The 25,635-nt window shown below is 43.6% G+C and overlaps 1 protein-coding gene across 4 annotated transcripts in view; it reads left to right on the top strand.

Annotated features, from left to right (window-relative positions):
• Window positions 1-25,635, top strand: part of cd2ap (CD2-associated protein) — a 241,382-nt gene that overhangs the window by 130,452 nt on the left and 85,295 nt on the right. For all 4 annotated transcript variants that reach the window (XM_078542068.1, XM_078542067.1, XM_078542070.1 and 1 more), the window contains exons 4-7: window positions 1,909-2,012; window positions 5,567-5,690; window positions 9,617-9,828; window positions 19,957-20,017. In XM_078542068.1, the coding sequence (XP_078398194.1) occupies window positions 1,909-2,012; window positions 5,567-5,690; window positions 9,617-9,828; window positions 19,957-20,017 (501 nt within the window). The remainder of the gene's footprint in view (window positions 1-1,908; window positions 2,013-5,566; window positions 5,691-9,616; window positions 9,829-19,956; window positions 20,018-25,635) is intronic.

The raw sequence follows: 25,635 nt of genomic DNA, 5'->3' as shown, positions 1-25,635 counted from the left end.
GTGACTTCTCTTGATATGAAGGCAGCATTTGATGGAGTGTGGCATCAAGGGGCCCTAGCAAAAATTGACCTCTGTGGGACACGAGGAAAACTCTCCATTGGTTGGAGTCATGCCTAATACAAAGGAAGATGGTTGTGGTTGTTGGAGGTCAGTCATGTCAGTTCCAGGACCTCACCACAGGAGTTCCTCAGGGTCGTGTCTTAGGCCCAACCATCTTCAGCTGCTTCATCAATGACCTTCCTTCCATTATAAGGTCAGAAATGGGATGTTCACTAATGGTTGCACAATGTTCAGCACCATTTGTGTCTCCTCAGACACTGAAGCAAGCTATGCCTGCATACAGAAAGACCTGCAGAACATTCAGGCTTGGACTGAGAAGTGACGAGTAACATCATACCATACAAATGCCTGGCAATGACTATCTCCAACGAGAGCAAAATCTGTCATCTCCCCATGACATTCAGTGGCATTACCATTACTGAAACCCTCACCATCAACATCATGGAGGGTTACCATTGACCAGAAACCTAACTAGATCATCTATATAAATACTGTGGCTGCAAGAGCAGGTCAGAGGCTGGGAATTCTGCAGTGAGTAACTCACCTGCTGAATCCCCATAATCTGTCAAGCATCGACAAGGCACAAGTCAGGAATGTGTTGGAATCCTCTTTACTTGCCTAGATGAGTGCAGTTCCAATAACACTCGAATCATCTACTAGCTTAAACATTCACCCCCTCCACCATCAATGTACATTGACAGCAATGTATACTAACTACAGGTTGCACTGCAACATCTCTCTAAGCCTCCTTCCAAACCTAAAACCTCTACCAACTAGAAGGACAAGGCCTATTGCAGCATGGAACACCCACCCCCCCACCCCACCCAAAAACCGCAAGCTCCTCTCTAAGCCACGCACCATCTTCACTTAGAACTATATTACCATTCCTTCACTGTCACTGGGTCAAAAACCTGGAACTCCCTAACAGCAGTTTGACTGAACCTACACCACATGGACTGCAGCGGTTCAAGACGGTGGCTCGCTTCCATGTTCTTGAGGGCAATTAAGGACGGGCAACAGTGACATTTAATTCTCATGAATGAATAACAAAAAAAAAGATGCATTATATTGTTTGGCTTTAAAATCAGCCTAACTCTGTAGTGCTTTCTCAAGTTATGCTCCCGTAATACGTCATGATTGTGTAGTAGTGATACAGTAAATCAAATTTCATTTTCATTTCAACGGACTCTAGCGTTTTTAGCAGTTGTTGAGATTGCTGTCTTGAGTCCATAATTTTCCATTAATAACAGCAATTGCCTTCGTGGGGAATCCCCTGAGAGAGTGCGAGAGATTTAAAAATTGATGCCAAATGCAGAATGACGAAATTAAGTTTGCTTCAAAGCAGAAGTAGCTTTCAACGAAAGGAGTTTCAGCAATTTTTGAAAGGGGAACAAAGTAGAAACTGAAGATTATTCAGCTGATAGAAGCACATTCAAAACTGACAAGGAAGTGACATTTTTAAAACTGCTGAATTTTAAGCAAAAACCAGTCATGTTTTTAACCAAGATTTAACTTGCATTTTTTTTGGTGGTTTTTTGTATTTGCTGACTGTATCGTGGGATTTTAACTGAGTTTAAGTTTTGCTTCAAAATATGTGCTTTTTCTTTTCTACAGTTGAGGACTACGGTGCTATTTCAGATCGTCAAGTGCTGTGTTAATGGAGAATTGGGGGGAGGGGTGTGGTCTTTCTGAGAAAGTTGCTTGGTTTACGAATTGAAAATCTGATTCTCGGAAGAATTTGGGTTTAAGTCGCTATCTATAAGGTTGTGTTCAAGCAATGCGGCTTCTTTTACAAATTGTTTTCAGACAACGCTGTAAAAACAATTTCTGTGATGTCATTCCCAACAGAAAGATCGAAGAAGAGGCTTTGTGAAGCCCAGTTTGATTACATCCCTCAAAATGAGGATGAATTGGAAATAAAAACTGGAGATGTCATTGAAATAATTGAAGAGGTAAGGCATTTTGTTGACAATTCAGGTTACCCTTTTCTTTTATTTGCATGCAACAGCAGTCGAAAATTTTAGAGACAAAGTTATTTTAGGTTGCAGTACGCAACCCTGAAGGGAGGTTTATAAACATTTTTTTAAAAGTTGCACAGTTCTGTTCGTCCACCACCTGCTATGTACAGATTTATTAGAGAGACGAAAACCTCATGCTTTAATTTTCTTAATTGAAGATTACCTTTGTTCTTGAGTCCATTGTATTTTCAACTACTTTTAGATGAGGTGATGTGAATGTTGCCAAACTAGTTGTAGGAATCCATGGTGCTGTGTTGACTTTTAACCCAGTTTGTGTGAAGAACGGGCATTATTTTCCACTTGTAAGAAAACAATTGTGTTAATTATATAAATACAAAGGACCTGTATGAATACAAAGGATAATTGTGCAATAATCAGAAATTATATTTTATCCACATTGCTTGTATGATTTGTTAAAAATTGGCTTGTTCATCTGGGGAAGTCAATAAATGTAGTTGAGGAAAGGATTGGAAAGATTTGCATGCTTTTATGGGTGGCTAGAGCAACATTTCAGCCATCCTGGGGACAAGTTGGTTACTGGCTGAGCGTACAGGAATATGAGAATTTGAGTGAAAAATTTAAATCTTTAATATATATTGAATTCAAAATAAGGATTTTTGCTGTGGGAGCAAGTGTTGTGTGGTAGAAGTCCTTGCAACAATACTGGTGTTGCTCATCTTTTGGCTTGCTCGTGTATCAATGCATTAGAATTGGTTTTAAATAATTTCTCCCTTCAGTGTCTCCCCACTGCACACCCCTCCCTGCCCCCCCCCACTTCCTCTTGCCATCCCTCACTCCACCTCTTTTGAAGACTTTAATTCATTTGAAGCATGGTTTCAATAGAATTGTAAATGCTCTCCTTATTCGAAAGCAATTGTGATTCATGGAAAGTGTACATCAGCTTTGAAAGATTCTGCCTGCCCTTGGACCTGAATACAATCTAGGACGAGACTTCAGCACAATATTGGGGAAGTCTTCACCTTGGGCGTGACTGCCTTTCGAATGAGATGTTAAACCAAACCCCCCTCAAGCGGATGTAACAACCTCGATGGTGCTATTCAAAACACAGCAGGGCAGCCACCTGGTGTACTAGTCACCATTTATCCCTTAATACCACTGAAAATAGATAAGGCATTTATCTTGACATCCCTCAGGGTAGTATTGTAGGCCCAACCATCTTCAGCTGCCTCATCAATTACCTTCCCTCCACACACACACACAGGCTACAAGAGCAGCTCAGAGGCTGGGAATTCTGCGGTGAACAACCAACCTCCTGACTCCACAAAGCCTGCCCACCATCTACAAAGCACAACTAGGGTTGATGGAATACCCTCCACTTGCCTGAATGAGTACAGCTGCAACAACACTCAACAAGCTCGACACCATGCAGGACAAAGCAGCCAGCTTGATTGGTACCCCAATGACCACCTCAAACATTTACTCCCTCCACCATTGGCGCACAGTGGCAGCAAGTGTGTACCATCTACAAGATGCACTATAGCAACACACCAAGGTTTTTTCAATAGCATCTTCCAAACCTGCAATTTTAACTAGCTAGAAGGAAAATAAGCCTGCAAGTTCCCCTCAAGCCACACACCATCTTCCAAACAGCAATGGTTCAAGAAGATCACTCATCACCCTTATTTTGAGAGCAATTGGGTATGGGCAAAAATACTGGCCTTGCTAATGGCACCCACATACTGTGAATGAATAAATAATTTAAAAAAGGAAGGTTTAAGGTGTACCGGTGTCCCCCCCCCCCCCCCCCCCCCCCCACCTCAATCTTCAGGATGGATGATACAGTGATGGGGTTAGAACAAACATACCAACTTCCAATTTAATTGGGTAGTTTGGAGGTTGGATGAGCGATATAACCTGCTCCTGAGAGGTGGGTGTGTGGGCATCATGTGGTTTGAGGATGTGTGCCTCCATTTTAATAGTCATTTAGATTTAAAGGCTTTGGGCTGGGCTTCCTGGGCTCTGGAACCCTGGCAGCTTAAGGGGAACACGAACTTCTGGATCCAGCAGCTAAGTGCTTTTCCAGCATTGCTTACGGGTCAGGAGGAACAGGAGTATACCCCACTCCCTCAAACGAACTTGCTTTCTTTCCCACAATCTCCAGAACCACCTGCCCCCCGTGACCTCTTGTGACAAGGCTGCTCAGTTGGTTTTTGAGGGGTTGGGGGTGTGCATGCTTGTGAGAGTCATCGGATTTGTAATCTTTGTGTGCTTATGTTTTGACCATATGCATAGATTACAATAAAATAGTCCACAGAACATGTTTGTGTCTCTCGCTGGACTAATTTGTCATCTGTGCAAGGCAGCTAGACAGGGTTAAAAAGCAATAATGTGGAAATGGGTAGACTAGACTATGATTAAATAAATAAAATAAAGCCCCTTATGGGGTACATTTTACATGATTCTAGGAGTGGGTGATGAGTTGGGTTGCATGTTCTTGTACTTTTCTTAAGTTGTTATTGCTGTTGTAGGATGTGTAAAGCTTGTCACAAAACAGCAAATTGCTTTGCCTGGCTATCCCAAATAAACAGTTGGCCACGGATAGTCACTGCGGTCAACTCTGTCGTGGACAATTCCTGCTGTAAAGTTTAAATTTATAATTTGACAAAGAATTGTAAACTGTTTATGATGTTGGATTGTCATGTTGTGAAACAGTCATGATATTTGTGCAATCAGTTGTTCTGGGGTAGCTGGGGAAGTAATTGTGCTACTTTATAATTAACAGGAGGTACTGCAGGCAGAGGCTTTATTTACATCAATCACACATTGGGGGTCAAGAGGTACTAGCTTGTATTTTATCGTGTGAAGCATGTTTTAACATGGAAAAGAAATTAAGGAATAGGAGGGATAAAAAGTTACAAGTGGCTGTGACTAAAATTAACTTTTGGTAGTCATGAGCTTCATGTTTGTGCAAACTGCAGATCTGTAATTTCCCTCAGCCAAGGTGGAACTTCTTCCTGTGTGTTGCTTAACGCAACAAAACGTACTGACCTGTCTTTTACTTAGTGGTTCTTCTCTATGGAAACTGATGATGTGGCATTTTCTGATTGGCTCAATCTTGCTAACAGAGAAATTGAACCAGTCTGTTCTATGGATTGACTGTGAAAATGTGTTTGCTTAAGGCAAGGCACGCCATGTTACATTTTGATTCTAATGAAGGGCAGTTGCTTGAAATGTTACTTTAGCTTTTCTCCACAAATGTTGTATCTGCCTTGCTGAGCGTTTCCAGCATATTTTGATTTCCAGTATTTGCAGTGTTTTATGAGCCTTAATAATTTAAATTCAAGTGCGCCATCTAGTGGTTCAAGGCACTCAGCACATTTTAATGTTGCTCCTCTTACACATGTTTGTCCTCGAGTCCCATTCTGGAAAGTCACTTGCAAATGAGATATGCTAACTAATAGCATACCCCGACTTTTGTGCTATTTATAGTTATGCTTTCAGACTTTCATGTGATTTGTTCCCTTCAGGTTGAAGAAGGCTGGTGGAAGGGAACCCTGAATGAGAAAACAGGATTGTTCCCATCCAATTTTGTTAAGGAGTTGATCGATCAGACTGAAGATGGAGAATCTAATGAGGTGTTAAGTGAAGCAGGTAATGATAGCATGCTTATTTACAAACCACCAGAATTACCCTAAGTAATAATCAACTTGGAGGTAACTGTGAAGCAAACCATTTCATAAATGCAGATTAAATTGTATTATGTCGTGTGACTCAGTGGGTAGCACTCTTCTCTGAATAGCACAGAATCTAGGCTGACATTTCAGTGCAGTACTGAGGGAGTGCTGAACTCTTGAGGTGCTGTCTTTCAAATGAGACATGAAACTCCGTTCCCATCTGACGCCTCAGGTGGGTGTAAAAGATCCCATGACACTATTTTGAAGTAGAGCAGGGGATTTACCCCCAGTGCCCTGGCCAATATTTATCCCTCAGTCAACATCACAAAAGCAAATTATCTGGTCATTCCAAAATGTCTGCTTATGGAAGCTTGCTGTGCACCAGTTGACTGCTGTTTTCTATAACAATGACGACACATCAGAAGTACATTATTGGCTGTAAAGTGTTTTGAGCTGTCTAGTGGTCATGAAAAGGGCCAAATAAATGCAAGTCTTTCATTTTAAAACACTGAGGCATTATCATAATACTTATTGAGCACAAAGTGCAATCTTTTTTTCCATGGACGGGATAACAGCATAGGAAAGATGATGGGGTAGATTTTCATTTTATCGCCTGGGAAGAGCAAAGTCTGGCAGTCAGGACCCTGTGCCTTTACAGAACATGATGGATGTTCCTTTATTAATTTCAATAGTAGGAATGATCAAGCCAGTTTTGTTCCCAGCATGCAGCCCACACTGCTATATTTGTCCATAAAGATGAACATAGCAGCCTGTGAAATACAAACAGTGAAAGAATTTGCTTGTGGTAGAAATGGATGTGAATTCATGAATTAGATGAAGAGCAAGGCATTCTGAAATAAAATAAGAATATTGGGGAGGAACCAAACAGAAGAAAGCCTATACCTCAGTGTTAAGTATAGAATGAGTATTCTCAAGCTATGGCTGCTGTCAAAAAGTACATCTTTATATGAAGAAAGATCCTTTCCCTAGTATCAAGATGATCATTCTTGAGTAGGTATGGTCCCAAGGACACTGGCAGACTTTAGGTTGCTTATTATTATTTTCAGTCAAGACAAGGTGTGCTAACTGGCTGTTTGATATGGACGATTTTACAGCCCAAAATGATATTTTACAGGGGCTGGCGGTTGTCACAAAAAAAAAATTAAAGAACCATGTTTATATCTGGGTAATGTGTTTCCTTTACCCAAGGTCAAGAGCATTGAGGCAAGTTGTGGGAACCTCCTCTGTTCCTCTAGCTGACATGGGCTCGCTTCACAGATAATAGATCCATTTAAGGCCTTCCTGGCCAACGCGTCACCATAATCAGGGAACCCATTTGTGCACCAAGCCTCTGTATCCTGTCACAACATAACAAATTTCTGTCATCCCTGTAGCTTTGAAAGCATTAAAAACGTCAATCCCTTAAAATCTCTGAGTGACAACAGATCACTTGCACAGACGTGAGGAGGAAGCGTGGATACTAACTGGCCTTTTTAGTAGCAGTACATCGGCTTCTTTATGTAGTAACTGGGATTTTTTAATGGGATGTGGCTAGGCCAGCATTTATTGCCCATCCCTAGTTGCCCTTGAGAAGGTGGTGGTGAGCTGCCTTCTTGAACTGCTGCAGTTCATGTGATGTAGATACACCCACAGTGCTGTTAGGAAGGGAATTCCAGGATTTTGACCCAGCGACAGTGAAGGAATGGCAATATATTTCCAAGTCAGGATGGTATGTGGCTTGGAGGGGAACTTGCAGGTGGTGGTGTTCCCATCTATCTGCTACCCTTGGTCCTTCTAGGTGCTGGAGGTTGTGGATTTGGAAGGTGCTGTCAAAGGAGCCTTAGTGAGTTTTTTGTAGATGGTGCACACTGCTGCCATTGTGCATTGGTGGAGGAGGAAGTGAATGTTGAAGGTGGTGAATGGGGTGCCAATCAAGTGGGTTGCTTTGTCCTGGATGGTGTCGAGCTTCTTGAGTGTTGGAGCTGCACCCATCCAGGCAAGTGGAGACTATTCCACCACACTCCAGATTTGTGCCCTGTAGATTGTAGACTAGTTTTGGGGAGTCAAGAGATAAGTTACTCATTGCGGGATTCCCACCTCTGACCTACTCTTGTAGCCACAGCATTTATATGGCTGGTCCAGTTCAGTTTCTGGTCAATGGTAATCCCCAGGATGTTGATAGTGGGGAATTTAGCGATGGTAATGCCATTGAATATCAGGAGGCGATGGTTAGATTCTCTCTTGTTGGAGATGGTCATTGCCTGGCACTTGTGTGGCACGAAATGTTACTTGCCACATGTCAGCTCAAGCCTGAATATTGTCCAGGTCTTGCTGCATTTGGACATGGACTGCTTCAGCATCTGAGGAGTCGTGAATGGCGCTGAACATTGTGTAATCATCAGCGAACATCCCCACTTGGGATGATGGAAGGCCATTGATGAAGCAGCTGAAGATGGCTGGGCCTAAGGCACTACCCTGAGGAACTCTTGAAGTGATGTCCTGGAACTGAGTTGATTGGCCTCCAACATAGGCAACTGTCTGACAGTTGGGATTGTTTAAGAAAAGTGCACTGGATTATAAAATATTAGTTTATCACATGATTAGACAAGTTGTACAGTTAATTTGGGGTAGGTGAAGGAAGAAGGAGGACATTACATTAAGTTCTTTGTTGATTGTATGACTGTTTCCTCGTGCACAGTCAAAAGATGTCCATCCAAAATTAGAGTGTGTTTACTTTTCCTCATTCTTAGAAAGCAGTTTAACTCCTTGGTACCAGGTAATTTTATCTCATTTCCAAAAAAATCTGTAGATTACTTGAACAGTTTTTGTATAGCAAAATTTGGGAAATTAATTCAGTACAGGAAGGAATTCACTCCTCACTCAGTTGTGGTTGCTCAGGAGACAGGTGCCCCATTAGCTGAACTTGCAGAGGCTGATAGCAGTACTCTTTGCTGTATTTGTTATTCCTCCTAATCAAATGCAAAGCAAGAGCATACAAAAAAGCTCTCTGACATTCAGTATAGATTAAATCACGGGTCCTACTTAAGGAATCGCACTATGGAGGAGGGAAGCTTTTCAGAGAGGCATCAGAACCGTTATGGTTAACATGCGACATTCACGGGCTATGTTTCATGCACCAGTAGTTGGCTTGTTTTGTTTACTAAGAGTAGTTCAAGGTCCTGTTAGAGAATTATTCTTTCCGCTGTTGGTAACTTACTTACAGATTACTTTACTTAGATAGCAAGGGAATGTCGATTGGGTGTATATGTAAGGCACATATGTGGAGTGATCCTCACACTTTCAAGAATCACAATCTCTTGAACTTATGTTTGTGAAATAAATGATCTTGGCGTATGCATAAGAACCTTCTTTTCCTGTAATCTTATTTGGTCATGGGCGTTGCTAAGGCTGAAGATTACCTAGCCTGCGAAGTTGTCTTCATTCTTGAAACTGAGAAGTCCTCCAGATGCTAATTTGTGCCAACCCATTGCACTAGCCCCCTGTTGAAAGTTTTTCCAGCGTTTCACCATATTTCCACTGACTGTGGTCAAGATGCATTACTGGCCTGGTTTTGAGATACAGCTTTTATTCTGTGTGGGGAAGTGAAAGGTCACACAGGCAATTGCGAAACGTTTTGAGAAGCTTGAAAGGAATGTTTATCTTTACAAGCGTCATGGCCAACTGTGCTTAATCCTGTTGTGTGGAATGTGTCTCAGCTTGAATGCAGAGTCTGTAAAGTAGGTTATCCTATAGTTTGAAACATAATGCTACTATATCTGTTTAAATTGGTTTGCTGATATGATTATTTTTTTTCTTTATGCTGTATTAAAGATGGGTTGGTTACATTTGCAAAAGTGACTGTGTTTAACATGTTAAGCACATTTGATTCTCTTGCTGTAATAGATGTGCCTGTCAAGGATTTAATTGGAATGGGACCTGCATCACCAACATCACCCATAGAATTTATAGGAAATGAAAGCCCAGTAGGAGCAGGAACGACTGCCCAGCCAAAAAAAATCCGCGGTGTGGGTTTTGGAGACATATTTAAGGAAGGATCTGTAAAACTAAAATCAAGGTTACCTACTTCTGAACTGGAGGATAAAAAGTCAGAAAAGGTAGGCTGAGTATTATTAGTTTGCATGACATAAAATATCATGTTTTGCTTAAAATGAGAAATGCTAGGAAATCCAACGATTTACCATTGCTGAAGTTGTCAGAAAATTACTTATTGGAAAAGTGTTTGAATCCTCAATGCATTGATCTGTTATCTAATTTGACTCAGTAATGAGATTGTCATTAGAATTGGTAAGATGTTATCATTGTACGTAAATGAATGCCAGTTTGGCTCCGTGGTACACTCTCCACCTCTCATTTGTACATTTGATTGTATGTTTGAACTTTACTCCCAGATTTGAGCACAAAATCTCTCAGAATCTTTACGGTGCAGAAGGAGGCCATTCAACCCATCGAGCCTGCACTGGCTCTCTGAAAGAACATTCTACCTAGCCCACTCCCCTGCCTTATCCACAAAACCTTGAACATTCTTTCTTTTCAGATAGCTATCCACTTACTATTTGAATACCTTGATCGAACCTGCCTCCACCACTCTTTCCAAGTTCGTTCCAGACTCCACCCACCCTCTGAGTGAAAAAATGTTTCCTCACATCACTTTTATTCCTTTTGCCAATTAGTTTGAATCTTTGTCCTCTAGTCCTTGATGCTTCCTTGAGTGGGAACAATTTCTCACTATTTACTCTGTCCATACCCCTAAGCGTCTTAAATACCTCAATCAAGTCTCCTCTCAGCCTCCTTTTCTCCAAGGAAAACAGCCCCAACCTCTCCAATCTAGCCTCATAGCTACAGTTCTTCATCACTGGAATCATTCTTATGAATCTCCTCTGTACTCTCTCCAATGCTTTCACATCCTTCCTCAAGTATGGCAACCAGAACTGGACGCAGTACTCCATTTGAGGCCTAACTAGTATCTTATACAAGTTCAACATGACTTCCTTACACTTGTACTCAATGCCCATATGAATAAAGCCTAAGATGCTGTATGCTTTATTAACTGCTCTCTCAACGTGCCCTGCTATCTTCAATGACTTTTGTGCATATACAATGAGGTCCCTCTGTTCCTGCATCTCCTTGAGAGTTTCCCCCTTTTATTTTATACTGTGTCTCCATATTCTTCCTGCGAAAATGAATCACCTCACACTTGTCTGCATTGAACTTCAATTTCACTTGTCCGCCCAATCCACCAACATGTCTATGTCCTTTTGAAGTTCAAGACTATCCTCATCACAGTTGACAACATTTCCAATTTTCGTATCATCTGCAAATTTTGGAACACCACAGTCTAGGTCATTAATATATATCAGGAAGAGCAAGGGCCCCAATACTGTCGCCTGGGGAACTCCACTTCTTCCAGCCTGGAAAACATCCATTAACCACTACTCTGTTTCCTGTCAATCAGCCAATTTCTTATCCAAGTATGTACTCTCCTTTTTATTCCATAAGCTAGAATTTGCTCACAAGTCTGTTGTATGTCACTGTGTCAAATGCCTTTTGAAAATCCATATACACCACATCAACAATGTTGCCTTTATCAAACTTCTCTGTTACCTCCTCAAAAAACTCTAGCAAATTAGTTAAACATGATTTTCCCTAATGAATCCCATGCTGGCTTTCCTTAATTATCCTGTACTTGTCTAAATGACGATTGATTTTGTCCCGAACTATAGTTTCCAGAAGTTTCCCCACCAATGAAGTCAAACTGACTGGCCTATAGTTGCTGGCTTTATCCTTGCACACCTTTTCGAACAAGGGTGTAAATTCACAATTCTCCAGTCCTCTGGCACCACCTGTGTCTAAGGAAGACTGGAAGATTATCACCAGTGTCTCTGCAATTTCCACTGTCACTTCCCTCAGTACCCTTGGATGCATCTCATCTGGTTCTGGCACCTTATCAATTTTAAATAAAGATAGCCTTTCTAAAACCTCCTCCTCAATTATAAATTCTTTTAGTCTGCCAGTTACCTCTGCTCTCACCTCAGTCTGTCTAGCATCTTCTTCCTTTGTAAAGACAGATGCAAAGTACTCGTTTGATACCTCCACTATTTCATATGCCTTCACGTTCCAGTCCCCCTTTTTTATCCCTACTCTTTCTTTTACGACCCTTTTATTATCTATACGCTTATGGAAGACCTTGTGATTCCATTTTATGTTAACTGCCAATCTCTTTTCATGCTCTCTCTTTGCTTTTCTTATTAGTCTTTTTACTTCCTCTCTGGTCCTTTGCATTCAGCTGATTCTCCATTGTATTTTCTACCTGAAATCTGTCGTATGCGCACTTCTTTCTTTTCATCTTCACCTCTATCTCTCTCGTCATCCAGGGCGCTCTGAATTTATTTGTCCTACTTTTCCCCTTCAGGGAAATATACCTTGACATTGCCTGCAATATTTTTTCTTTGAAGGTGGCCCATTGTCAGCAGCCATCTTTTCTGCCAACATTTGATTCCAGCTCACACAACTCAGATGCATTCTCATCTCATTGAATTTGGCTTTCCCCCAATTAATTATCCGTACATTAGATTGTTCCTTGTCCTTTTCCATGGACAACCTAAGCCTTATGATACAATGGTCACTGTCCCCTAAATGCTCTCCCACTGATACTTGATCCACTTGGGCTAACTCATTCCCCAGAACCAGGCCCAAAAGTGCCTGCTCTCTCGTTGGACCGGAAACAGAAAATTATCTTGAACGCATTCCAGGATCTCTTGCCTCTCTTGTCCCTTTGCACTATTCCTATCCCAGTCTATTTGGATAAATGAAATCCCCCATTATAATTGTTCTATAATTCTTGCACCTCTCTGTAATTTCTTTGCAGTTTTGTTTCTCTACATTGCTTCCACTAGTTGGTATATACTACACCAATCAATGTTATTGCACCTTTTTTATTCCTTACCTCTAGCCAAAGAGATTCTGCCCATGACCCCCTTGCAAAATCCTCTCCCTCCAATACTGTAATGCCATCTTTAATCAATATTGCCACTCCCCCCACTTTTTTTCCTTTACTGTCTCTCCTAAACACCTTGTATCCAGGAATATTTAATACCCAGTCCTGCCCTTCTTTGAGCCAGATCTCTCTCATAGCAATAATATCATAATTCAATTTGTCAACCTGTGCCTATAGTTCACCAATCTTATTAACCACACTCCGCATATTCACATACATGCACATTAGTCCTGATTTAGGCATTTTTTACTTTTCCCCCTTATTCTACCCCATCTAATGACTTACTATGGCCTACTCTAATTCTATCAAACTCTCCAAGTATTCTGCCTACCTTGTTACTACTCTCTGATATATCCTCCCTATCAGTTAATACTTCTCTACTTCCTGCTGCCAGTTTTTCTCCTCTCCAGTCTGAATTTCTCCTCAGGTTCCCACCCCACTGCCAATCTAGTTTAAACTCTCCCCCAAGAGCTCTAGCAAACCTCCCCGTGAGGACATTAGTCCCAGTCCTGTTAAGGTGTAACCCGTCCTCCTTGTACACGTCCCACCTGCAGTAGGACCGGTCCCAATCCCTCAGAAATCTAAAGCCCTCCCCCCTACTCCATTTCTTCAGCCCAGTCTTCCTATTCTTATGCTCACTAGCACGTGACACTGGGAGTAATCCTGAGATTACTGCTCTCAAGGTCCTGCTTTTTAATTCCCTTCCTAACTCCATAAAATCGGTTTTCAGGACCTCATCCCTTTTCCTAGCTATGTCATTGGTCTCAATTTGGACCACGACCTCTGGCTGTTCGCCCTCCCCCAAAAGAGTGTCTTACAGCAGCTCTGTGACATCCTTGGTCTTGGCACCAGGGAGGCGACGTACCATCCTGGATTCACATCCACAGGTGCAGAAATGCCTATCTGCTCCCCTAACTATGGAATCCCTAACCACTATAGCACTTCCACTCTTCCTCCTCTTGTGCAGTTGAGCCACCCGTGGTGCCATGAACTTGGCTCTTGCTACAGTGCTCTGAGGAACCATCCCGCTCACCGGTATCAAGAGTGGAAAAATGGTTAGAGAATGAGGTAGCCTCAGGGAATTCCTGCACGACCTACCTGTTTCTCTTAGATACACTGACGGTCACCCATTCCCTCTCTGCTTGTGTACTTCTTAGCTGCGGTGTGACCATCTCTCTAAACGTGCTATCCACATAATCCTCAGCTTTACGGATGCACCACAATGACTCCAGCTGCTGTTCGAGTTCCGCAACCCAGAGCTCAAGTTTCTGCAGCTGGTGACACTTCTGCAGATGTAGTCATTGAAGGCACTATGTGCCTGCATGACTTCCCACGTCCTGCAGGTTGCACATTTCCCATAGCCGAGCTGCACTAACATACCTTAAACTTTACATAAACTGTTTACTACAGTATGGTATAATACTACTCACCTGTCACTCACCAATCCTCTCCACTGTGCCAAGTCTGGAAAGACCTAAATTTAGCAACCAATCAGCTTATGGGACTCCAGTCATGTTACTTATAGATTTTATATGTAAACTCCCATCTCTCTCTCCCCGCCTCACTCTCCCCTTCCCCACACCCCCTTCTCTCTCTCTCTCTCCCCCTTTCAGTCTCTCCCTGCCCCTTTCTCTCTGTCCCCCCCTCTCTCTCTCTGTCCCCCCCTCTCTCTGTGTCCCCCCTCTCTCTGTGTCCCCCCTCTCTCTGTGTCCCCCCTCTCTCTGTGTCCCCCCTCTCTCTGTGTCCCCCCTCTCTCTGTGTCCCCCCCTCTCTCTGTGTCCCCCCCTCTCTCTGTGTCCCCCCCTCTCTCTGTGTCCCCCCCTCTCTCTGTGTCCCCCCCTCTCTCTGTGTCCCCCCCTCTCTCTGTGTCCCCCCCCTCTCTCTGTGTCCCCCCCCTCTCTCTGTGTCCCCCCCCTCTCTCTGTGTCCCCCCCCTCTCTCTGTGTCCCCCCCCTCTCTCTGTGTCCCCCCCCTCTCTCTGTGTCCCCCCCTCTCTCTGTGTCCCCCCCTCTCTCTGTGTCCCCCCTCTCTCCGTGTCCCCCCCTTTCTCCGTGTCCCCCCCTTTCTCCGTGTCCCCCCCTTTCTCCGTGTCCCCCCTTTCTCCGTGTCCCCCCTTTCTCCGTGTCCCCCCCTTTCTCCGTGTCCCCCCCTTTCTCCGTGTCCCCCCCTCTCTCCGTGTCCCCCCCTCTCTCCGTGTCCCCCCCTCTCTCCGTGTCCCCCCCTCTCTCCGTGTCCCCCCCTCTCTCCGTGTCCCCCCCTCTCTCCGTGTCCCCCCCTCTCTCCGTGTCCCCCCCTCTCTCCGTGTCCCCCCCTCTCTCCGTGTCCCCCCCTCTCTCCGTGTCCCCCCCTCTCTCCGTGTCCCCCCCTCTCTCCGTGTCCCCCCCTCTCTCCGTGTCCCCCCCTCTCTCCGTGTCCCCCCCTCTCTCCGTGTCCCCCCCTCTCTCCGTGTCCCCCCCTCTCTCCGTGTCCCCCCCTCTCTCCGTGTCCCCCCCTCTCTCCGTGTCCCCCCCTCTCTCCGTGTCCCCCCCTCTCTCCGTGTCCCCCCCTCTCTCCGTGTCCCCCCCTCTCTCCGTGTCCCCCCCTCTCTCCGTGTCCCCCCCTCTCTCCGTGTCCCCCCCTCTCTCCGTGTCCCCCCCTCTCTCCGTGTCCCCCCCTCTCTCCGTGTCCCCCCCTCTCTCCGTGTCCCCCCCTCTCTCCGTGTCCCCCCCTCTCTCCGTGTCCCCCCCTCTCTCCGTGTCCCCCCCTCTCTCCGTGTCCCCCCCTCTCTCCGTGTCCCCCCCTCTCTCCGTGTCCCCCCCTCTCTCCGTGTCCCCCCCTCTCTCCGTGTCGTCCCCCTCTCTCCGTGTCGTCCCCCTCTCTCCGTGTGTCGTCCCCCTCTCTCCGTGTGTCGTCCCCCTCTCTCCGTGTGTCGTCCCCCTCTCTCCGTGTGTCGTCCCCCCTCTCTCCGTGTGTGTCCCCCCTCTCTCCGTGTGTGTCCCCCCTCTCTCCGTGTGTGTCCCCCCTCTCTCCGTGTGTGTCCCCCCTCTCTCCGTGTGTGTCCCCCCTCTCTCCGTGTGTGTCCCCCCTCTCTCCGTGTGTGTCCCCCCTCTCTCCGTGTGTGTCCCCCCTCTCTCCGTGTGTGTCCCCCCTCTCTCCGTGTGTGTCCCCCCTCTCTCTGTGTGTGTCCCCCCTCTCTCTGTGTGTGTCCCCCCTCTCTCTGTGTGTGTCCCCCCTCTCTCTGTGTGTGTCCCCCCTCTCTCTGTGTGTGTCCCCCCTCTCTCTGTGTGTGTCCCCCCTCTCTCTGTGTGTGTCCCCCCTCTCTCTGTGTGTGTCCCCCCTCTCTCTGTGTGTGTCCCCCCTCTCTCTGTGTGTGTCCCCCCTCTCTCTGTGTGTGTCCCCCCTCTCTCTGTGTGTGTCCCCCCTCTCTCTGTGTGTGTCCCCCCTCTCTCTGTGTGTGTCCCCCCTCTCTCTGTGTGTGTCCCCCCTCTCTCTGTGTGTGTCCCCCCTCTCTCTGTGTGTGTCCCCCCTCTCTCTGTGTGTGTCCCCCCTCTCTCTGTGTGTGTCCCCCCTCTCTCTGTGTGTGTCCCCCCTCTCTCTGTGTGTGTCCCCCCTCTCTCTGTGTGTGTCCCCCCTCTCTCTGTGTGTGTCCCCCCTCTCTCTGTGTGTGTCCCCCCTCTCTCTGTGTGTGTCTCCCCCCCTCTCTGTGTGTGTCCCCCCCCTCTCTCTCTGTGTGTCCCCCCTCTCTCTGTGTGTGTCCCCCCTCTCTCTGTGTGTGTCCCCCCTCTCTCTGTGTGTGTCCCCCCTCTCTCTGTGTGTGTCCCCCCTCTCTCTCTGTGTGTCCCCCCTCTCTCTCTGTGTGTCCCCCCCTCTCTCTCTGTGTCCCCCCCTCTCTCTCTGTTTCCCCCCCCTCTCTCTCTGTGTCCCCCCCCTCTCTCTCTGTGTCCCCCCCCTCTCTCTCTGTGTCCCCCCCCCTCTCTCTGTGTCCCCCCCCTCTCTCTCTGTGTCCCCCCCCTCTCTCTCTGTGTCCCCCCCTCTCTCTCTGTGTCCCCCCCTCTCTCTCTGTGTCCCCCGCTCTCTCTCTCTGTGTCCCCCGCTCTCTCTCTCTGTGTCCCCCGCTCTCTCTCTCTGTGTCCCCCGCTCTCTCTCTCTGTGTCCCCCGCTCTCTCTCTCTGTGTCCCCCGCTCTCTCTCTCGCTCTCCCCCGCTCTCTCTCTCGCTCTCCCCCGCTCTCTCTCTCGCTCTCCCCGGCTCTCTGTGTGCCGCTCTCTCGCTCTCGCTCTTTCTCTCTCTCTCTCTCTCGCTCCCCCCCGCTCTCTCTGCCTCTCTCGCTTTATGGACTCTCTTATGTTGTTTAGTTAACTTACTTTAATTACTTTCTTAATTCACATGTAAACCACACCTTTTTTTTCCCCTATCCACTGAATTCCCACGTGAACCTAATTTGCTACTCACTCGGTCTCAGTCTCACTCATCCGCCGTTGCCTGTCTCCTTGCGCAACCTTTACTGAATCTAGACCGATGGACAGAGTGCTGCATTATCAGATGTGCATTTTGCATTAAACAGAGCTCCCGTCTGCCTGTTTTTGTTGGCTGATCTTATGGTAATAGCTGACAAAGGGGAGTAAGTTCTCCCAGTAGTGTTATCAGCATTTATCTGTTAACCAACAATTCCAAAATTGGTTCACTGATCCTCCAGGCCTACAATGCTGCAAAAGCTCTGTTCCTCTAGTTCAGGCCTGCTCTGCATCCTGGATTTCCTTCACCCAGCATTTGAGGCAGTGCCTTTTACAGCCTGGGTCCTAAGGTCTGCAATTATCTGCCTAAATCTTGCCACCTTTCTCCTTTAAGAAAGTTCTTAAAACCTAGCACTTTCACCAAACCTTTGATCACTTGTTTGGATATACTCTTATATGCTTCAAGATAACACCCCTGTGAATCACCTTCTGATGCCATATAAATGCAAGTTGATATTTATCACTATTATACTGATTGTTTGTAAATTTGCTGCCATGTTTATTTATGCTGTAACAGTGATTACACTTCCAAAGTAATGTTTCCCATGGCTGACCTTACTGGAGATTGCCAAAATCCTACAGTTGATGTGAATAAACCTACCTCTCAAAGTTGTGCATAAGCTTGCCAGAGGAAAGAAAAATTATTAATGGGACCGCAAACATTATTAGTAAACATAATTATGATTGTAGCATTTTATTGTTGTCTGCCTGTGTCAAGTGGCTTTCACCATTGTGGCATTATCCTGTTTGTTGAGAATTGCATGGTGATAGGTTGGATTGAGGTAGTAGTAGAGAAGCCATACACTTTGGTAAATGCTGTCAATGAACCCATCAAGAAGATGGACATCTGAGGCTATTTTTCCTACAAGTGGTGCACAGTTTGACCTGTGGGATATGGGTAGTGGCAGGAAAGTGGAATTTAAGTAGAATCAGTTATGATTGTTTTGAGTGGGGGAACAGGCTTGAGGGATTGCATGGTCTATTCCTGATCCTATTTCCTATATTCTTACATATCGACAAGTCATATGTAGCCATAAGCATTTTGATCTGAACTAAGTGTCTGCTGTGATTCAGGTGGTAGCATTCTGGCCTCTGCATCTCAAGGTTCCAGGTTCAGGTTCCACTCCAGGGCTTGAGCATAAATATCTACGCCAGTGGTGGGCAACCTGCAGCCCAAGGGCCGCATGCAGCCCATCAGGATTCTGAGTGCAGCTTGCGAGGCATTTTGCTGACCATTGCCCACACGCGGGGTTGCCAGATTCCGCAGGTTTCTGTCCACGTTTTTTTTCCTATAATATTACTAAAGTGATACACACATAAAGCAAGGGCACGTGAAGTGAGGTACGTGCTGATTGCACACAACATTGACCGCGAGAGCCCCCTCTGCGTTCCCTCTGCATCCTATCAAAGCGCTGCTACGGTTCAATCAGCACAATCCGCAAACTCTAGGTACGCAAGCGCAGTTAGCAAATTACCCTATCCCGGGAGACCGTCTTGGTTGTGACACCGGTAGACGTGGGAGGTTGCGCTTTTTAATGTTACTTTTGCTGGGAACTTAATTTGTCCCTCGCCATATAAAGGATTGCTTTGTGTTGAAGTAGCGTGATAAAGGAAGAGAATCAAGTGCAAAATCAAAAATAACAGAGGAAGACGTAGTAGCAAAAAAGAGAAAAATTGGTAATGAGGGCAGAATGGTAAAAGAGAGTTGGGAGCTGGATTGTTTTGTTATTGAACAGAAAGAGAGGCCATTTTGCTTAATTTGCAACAAGGTGATATCAGTTCCAAAAAAATACAATGTTAAGAGACATTATGAAACACACTATTCCTCTCACATGGCAAAATTTCCGTTGGATTCTGCCCAACCTGTTCGACAAATTGGAAGAAAGCTGTGGAAACATTTTCTAAAACTCTTTATGAAATATTTGTTGTGTATTTAATCTTATTCATGGGATCATGGTTCGTGCACATGCCCAGTTTCAATCTTGCCTTCTCACTAGCCTAGGTTGCCCATCACTGATCTAAGCTGACCATCCAGTGCAGTACTGAGGGAGCACTGCACATTCGAAGGTGCCGTCTTTCGGACGAGGCGTTGAATTGAGGCCCCAGACCGCCTGTTCAGGTGGATTTAAAAGATCCCATGGCACAATTTCAAAGAAGAGCAGGGGGTTATTCCTGATGTCCTGGCCAATATTTATCCTGAATCAAAATTTCAAAATAAGAGATTATCTGGCCATTACCACATTGGTTTGCGGGAGTTTGCTGTGTGCAAATTGGCTGCTGCATTTCCTACATTCCAGCATTGACTACACTTCAAAAGTACTTAATTGGCTATAATGCATTTTGAGACAACCAGTGATTGGGAAAAGTGCTCTACGTACATGTAAACCTTTCTTTCTTCCTTGGGTAAAGGTTCTCTGTCACAGACCGAGTCAGATTTTGTATTTGCTGACATGAACTCAATTCAAGAATTGATTAAATTTTGTTCTTGGGTAGTACCAGAGTAGATCAATGAGCAAATACATACGAATTAGGAGCAGGAGTGGGCCAATGAGATCAAAATAATTCTATTTGATAAGTTCTAAGACCAAATGGCTACAAGCCAGCTATATTGTGAAAGAATGGCTTCATGTGTTGTATGATAAATGGGATCCTCTCAAAATATTTGGTGAAATGCAATTATAGCTGCTTTGACGTATATATGTTCACTAATTTCATGCAATTTTATGTACTTTTTCAGCAATTAACTCCAACCAGTAATGCAGAGGCTGTGAAAAATGAACCAGAAAATAAACATAAAGGTATCTTTCAGACACCATAGTAGCGCAAGTTATTTACAAGCTGTTTCCTTGTTTTCTAATCCCTCTTGGCCTTGTCCCTCCTTATCTCTGTAATCTCCTCCAGTTCCATAACCCTCTGAGATATCTCCCGCAAGCTGATTCTGGCCTCTTCTACGTTCCCAATTTTAATTTCCCCACCATTGATTGTCATGCTTTCGTTTACCTAGGCCCCAAGCTCTGGAATTCCCTCCGTATACCCCTCTGCCTCTATTTCACTTTCCCCCTTTAAGGCACTCCTTAAAACCTGTCTCTTTGACCAAGCCTCTGGTCATCTGACCAATATCTCCTTATGTGGCTCAGTGTCAATGCTCCTGTGAAGCATCTTGGGACATTTCATTACTTTAAAGGTGCGATATAAATGTAAGTTGTTTCTTGCCAATTTATTTTTCGATGCCAGTGCATCATCTTTGCCAGTAGTGGTTGGATAACTCAAATATTTGACAAATTAATCCGTAATATCGGTAGGTAGTGGAAATTTGGTGTAAATGAAGAAGGCAAACAGTATTGTTATTACTAAAAAAAAATGTTTAGCTCAATGTAATGTCGAGGTTGGATAGTTGAAGTGTTTCTGTACGATGGACCAAAACAATGACAACTGCTTTAAACATCAACATGGTTCTACTGCCCTCTGGTGGAAGTGAGCAGTTTCACACTGTACCTCTTCAGATAGAGAATGTATGTTGAAAAGCCAAGGTAAATCAGATCAGCTGCCAACACTTCAGTATATAACACTCAATCAGGTTGAGCTGTGGCACAAGAATATTCAATATTCCCTCCTCCCAAAACAATTTCCAGCCCTAAAGGCATGGAGACTTTGAGAACCAGATGATATGTTTTCCTGGTTTGCCTACAGGTGTTGACAGCTCCAAATAGAAAGCAGTAAATTTTTTGCAGGCTTTAAAAAGAATTCCAGTTCAGTCCCTGATAAGTTAGTCCATGTGTATATGATACATTACAGCATTAAATAGAGAATATATAATCTTAGTACCACTTAATCACTACTTAACCTGTTGTTTTGCATTATGCAAAAGTGTGCAATAATTACAGTTTATATGTTGCTAGTTATTTTGGTGTGGTAATGAGTCATCAGTTCAGTCTTTTGAATGGAATTGCTGCTGTTAACATTAAATGTTTTCTCTATCTTACAGTCTATAATGTAACTTGTTAGGTGTGCTTTTATAAAATAAAGCGGATTGTCCTGAATGCTTAGTTATGTTTTGAATGAATAGTTTTTTTTGTTTATTGCAAAAAGTAACAATTTGTTAGTGAAACAGTGCCCAACTATTTATTTTAAACATAACTGTCTTTTAGAAACCCACAGACTTGATCTTGTGTTATAGGTTTAGGCGATGCAGCAGAGATTTCCAATAAGCAGGACAAGTTGATAAGCAGAAGAGTTGGGTGCTGAGAGGTCACAGTGCTCCATTTGGAGTGTGCCATTTGGTTGTATTTATATCTCCATTCTGAAAATGACAATATGATAGGAAGCAATATGCTTGAAATATTGGCTTCTGCTTTTTGCATAATATGAACTTCAAAATTTTGCTCATGTTCATAGAGGAACACAGTGATAATTTAAATTGATTTTGTGCTTGGTAATATGGCTCTAAGAGTATTCCTTTTTGAGCAGATGGCTCACACTACAGGAATTATAACGTCTATAAGCAAAAGAATGAATCCTTGCAGGCATTAAAACTTGGGGCATGGAGAAAAATATCACCTGGCATTTGCAAATTGAAGAATAAGATACCATGAAGTATGACGCAGATTCTGGTACCAGTAATCTATTAAGTACTCTTGATGGAAATCATATGCCAATACTAGATTTTTAAATTTTTTTTACTTAAATCTGGTTCATTTAATGAACTTTTGAATGAAGTAGCTCCAGGAGACAGACAGAAAGGATTAAGTGTTTCAACGGATTGGACACTGATTTGAATAAATGAATAAAATGAAAGCAATATGAAAAGAAGGAGAGCATGCACAGGGTGTCTGAGACATTAGAATTTTGGAAACCAGAAAAGGTGAGTTGTGAAAATGCCATAAAGTGAGAATGGAAGGGATGTGCAGAGGAAAATGATTTGCACACTTTGGACCTTGGATGAAGTTTTATATATATATATATATTTTTTTTTTGACTCATGGGATATTGGCATCGCTGGTCAGGCCAGCATTTGTTCCCCAGCCCTAATTGTCCTTGAGAAGGTGGTGGTGAGCTGCTGCCTCAAACTGCAGCAGTCCATGTGGATGGAGTTGAAAGATATTTCACCTCATTTGAAAAGATAGCTATGAAATTGAATTGGCTCAGATGTTTGGACTACAATATTAGAGTGTTTTGTCAGGTACAGCAATGAATGTGTATGCTAGCTTATCAGAGGAGCTATCTGCAGACAACAAAGTAGTAAAAAAAAAGCAATATTAAATGCCTATGAGCTTGTCCCTGATGCTTACCATTTGAAGCTTAGAACTGTAAAAAAAAAGAGACCTAATCAGACCTTTGTAGAGTTTGCGAGAAAACAAAACTCTGGGATCAGTGGTTTAGGGTATTAAAGTTAGACAAGACTTTTGAAAATTTAAGAGAAATTGTGATTATGGAAGAATTTACAAATAGTATTCCAGTAACTATCAAAACATATTTAAACATGAAAGACAAAATAAAAAGATCAGGTAAGCTACCGTTTTAGCCAATACATATGATATTTCACACAAACAGTTGAGTGTGGGAAAAGGATCGGATGGGAGTCGGCAAGGAAATGGAAGGTATAGAAAACCTAGTGATGGTAAAAGTGTTAGTAACAGGGAGCAAGCTGAAGGATGCCAGTCTACTAAAGATGAAAAGGCAGAAGTGAATGGAGAAAGGTAGTATATTACCATTGTAACAAGCTTGGACATGTGAGGTCAAATTGCTGGAAGTTAACTGGGAGACCGATGCGGTGATCGGAATAAGGAGAGTTCTGTAAGTAAAAGTGTTGTGGGCTCTTGAGACCCAAGTGAAAGACAAACCAGTGGCATTTGCCCGGGTGAAAAAGGAAGAGACAGAATTAGCCACAGAGGTGAGAATGAGAAATTGCCCATTGCAGGGGTTCAATTTATTCTAGGAAATGACATAGCTGGATTGTAAATATTGACTATGCCTACTGTGGTAGAGGAACCTATTGAGATACAATCAACAGAGAAGAGCATTATCAACATTAAGAGAGTCTGGAAGCACTCCAGGATAATATGGTGACGAGATCACAGGCACACAAAATTACACAGGAAAATGAAGAATCTCAAAGATGGGGGAGATCTATTTTTGAAAATTATACTCAGGAAGAAAAGATTAGAGAGAATGAAGCTGAGGTGTTTAATTCATTGAAGTCAGTGGCATTACAGCAGAAAGATCTTGAATTAAAACAATTAGACTAACAGAAGGCGGTACTAGTAGTTGAAAGTAAGGAGGAGGAAACAGGAAAGAGCGACTCTAAAATTGACCTTCCTCTGATTAAATTGGGCAATAAAGAAGTACTTAAGAATCTAAATGTGATATTAAGTTACCTTCCAGAAGACTGTTGTTATGATATACAAGAGCTGTTGCAGTCACACATGGCATTTTGTGGAAATAGGCCAGGGAAGACAAATTTGGCTTTGCATGATGTTGATGTAGGGGACTCGGTTCCAATAAGACAACACCCATATAGATTAAATCCAGTAAGACTGGCTCAAGTGCGGAAATAAATTGAATTTATGCTTCAAAGTGACATCATAGAGCCCAGGTTACAGTAATTAGCGTTCACCCATGGTATTCGTGTCAAAACCAGATGGATCACAAAGACTGTATTAATTACCACAAAGTAAACTCAGTAACAAGGATGGTTTCATTTCCTATTCCACAGTTGGACGTTTGCATAGAGAGAGTTGGACAATCAGCATTTATCATAAAAATTGACTTACTGCAAGAATACTGGCAAGTACCGTTATCTGAAACGGCAAGAGAGGTATCAGCTTTTGTGACTCTGGCTGGCCTTTATCAATGCAAATGAATGCCCTTTGGTATGAAAATTGCACCAGCAACATTTCAAAGATGAACAAATGAGATGATTGAAGAACTAAGTGGTTGGGCTATCTATATTGGTGACTTAATGGTATTCAGTCAAACCTGGAAGGAGCATTTACAGCATTTAAAGGAACTGTTTGAGTACAGGAAGCCAATGTGGCTAAAAGCGAATTTGCAAAAGCAAATGTTACGTATTTAGGCCACACTGTTGGACATGGTCAAGTGGCCCCATGCGATACAAAAGTAAAATTTATTGTAGAATTCCCAGTCCTACAAAAAACAGGAAATTTTGTGATTTCATGGAATTAGTGAATTTTATCAGAAATTCATGCCAAATTTCAGCCGTGTAGTTGCTCTACTGACTGGATTATTAAAAAAGAACAGAAGATTCCAATGGACACAGTGCATTTGACAGCTTAAAAGTTGTACTGATGACTATACCTGTTCTGGCAGCACCTGATTATGTAAAGCAGTTTAAATGGCTGTTGACACCAGTGATGTGGGTGTTGGTGGTGTGTTACTACAGGAAGATGAAATGGGACTGGAGAAACCAGTGGGGCATTTCTCACGGAAATTGGATGTACATCAGAAGAAATATTCAACTATAGAAAAAGAGACTTTAAGTTTGGTTTTGGCTTTGCAGCATTTCGAAGTGTATGTTGCAAACAATTCTTCAGACACAGTTGTATATACTGACCACAATCTCTTAAAGTTTCTGGAGAAATTTCAGGATAAAAACACCAGACTGTTCCGTTGGGTTTATTTTTGCAACTGTTCAATTAAAAAAAAATTACACGTGGCTGGACGAGAGAATTTAATTACAGATGTGTTGCCAACGGCTTAAATTTTAAAGGGCTTGGATACAGGGAAATTGAGAATGGACTGGAACGAACATGATTTTTCTAAAAGACTTTAATATATATTTTCATGTTTGATGCATGTACACGATAGTGAAATCGTATTTTGTATAGTAAGTACTACGAAGCGGGTTAAGAAAATGAAGACGTCTTTAAAAATACGGTGTTTCATTTGTCTGCTTTGAGGGAGGTGTGCTGTTATTTTTGGGAATATGGCGATATTGTGTAAAGAAGGCTATGTGTGTGTCCATCTATAATTAAACTGGAGGCGGTTAATAAAGACAGCTTGTCTGTGAGATAAAAGGGTAAAGGTGTCAGGTTCATCCATTTGTAATGAGTGGTTATGGTGAGGTTGGATTTGCAAGTAAATAGGTTGGACTTAAAATTTGCATTATATCTAAGGTGCTAAACGCTGTGTAATCATCAGCAAACAGCCTCACTTCTGTCCTTGCGTTGAAAGCAGCTGAATATATCAGGCCTGTGAGGAACACCTTCAGTGATCTGGTACTGAGATGATTGGCCTCCAAAAACCATAAGTATCATCCTCTGTGATAGGTATGACTCCAACCAGTGGAGAGTTTTCCCTCAGATTCCCATTGACTTCACTTTCACTAGGGCTCCTTGATGCCATACTTGGTCAAATGTTGCCTTGATGTCAAAGGGCAGCCACTCTCGCCTCATCTCTG

The sequence above is a fragment of the Cetorhinus maximus genome, chromosome 5 (assembly GCF_964194155.1).
Source record: "Cetorhinus maximus chromosome 5, sCetMax3.hap1.1, whole genome shotgun sequence".
Classification (NCBI taxonomy): domain Eukaryota; kingdom Metazoa; phylum Chordata; class Chondrichthyes; order Lamniformes; family Cetorhinidae; genus Cetorhinus; species Cetorhinus maximus.
This window is presented reverse-complemented; position numbering and strand designations above follow the sequence as displayed.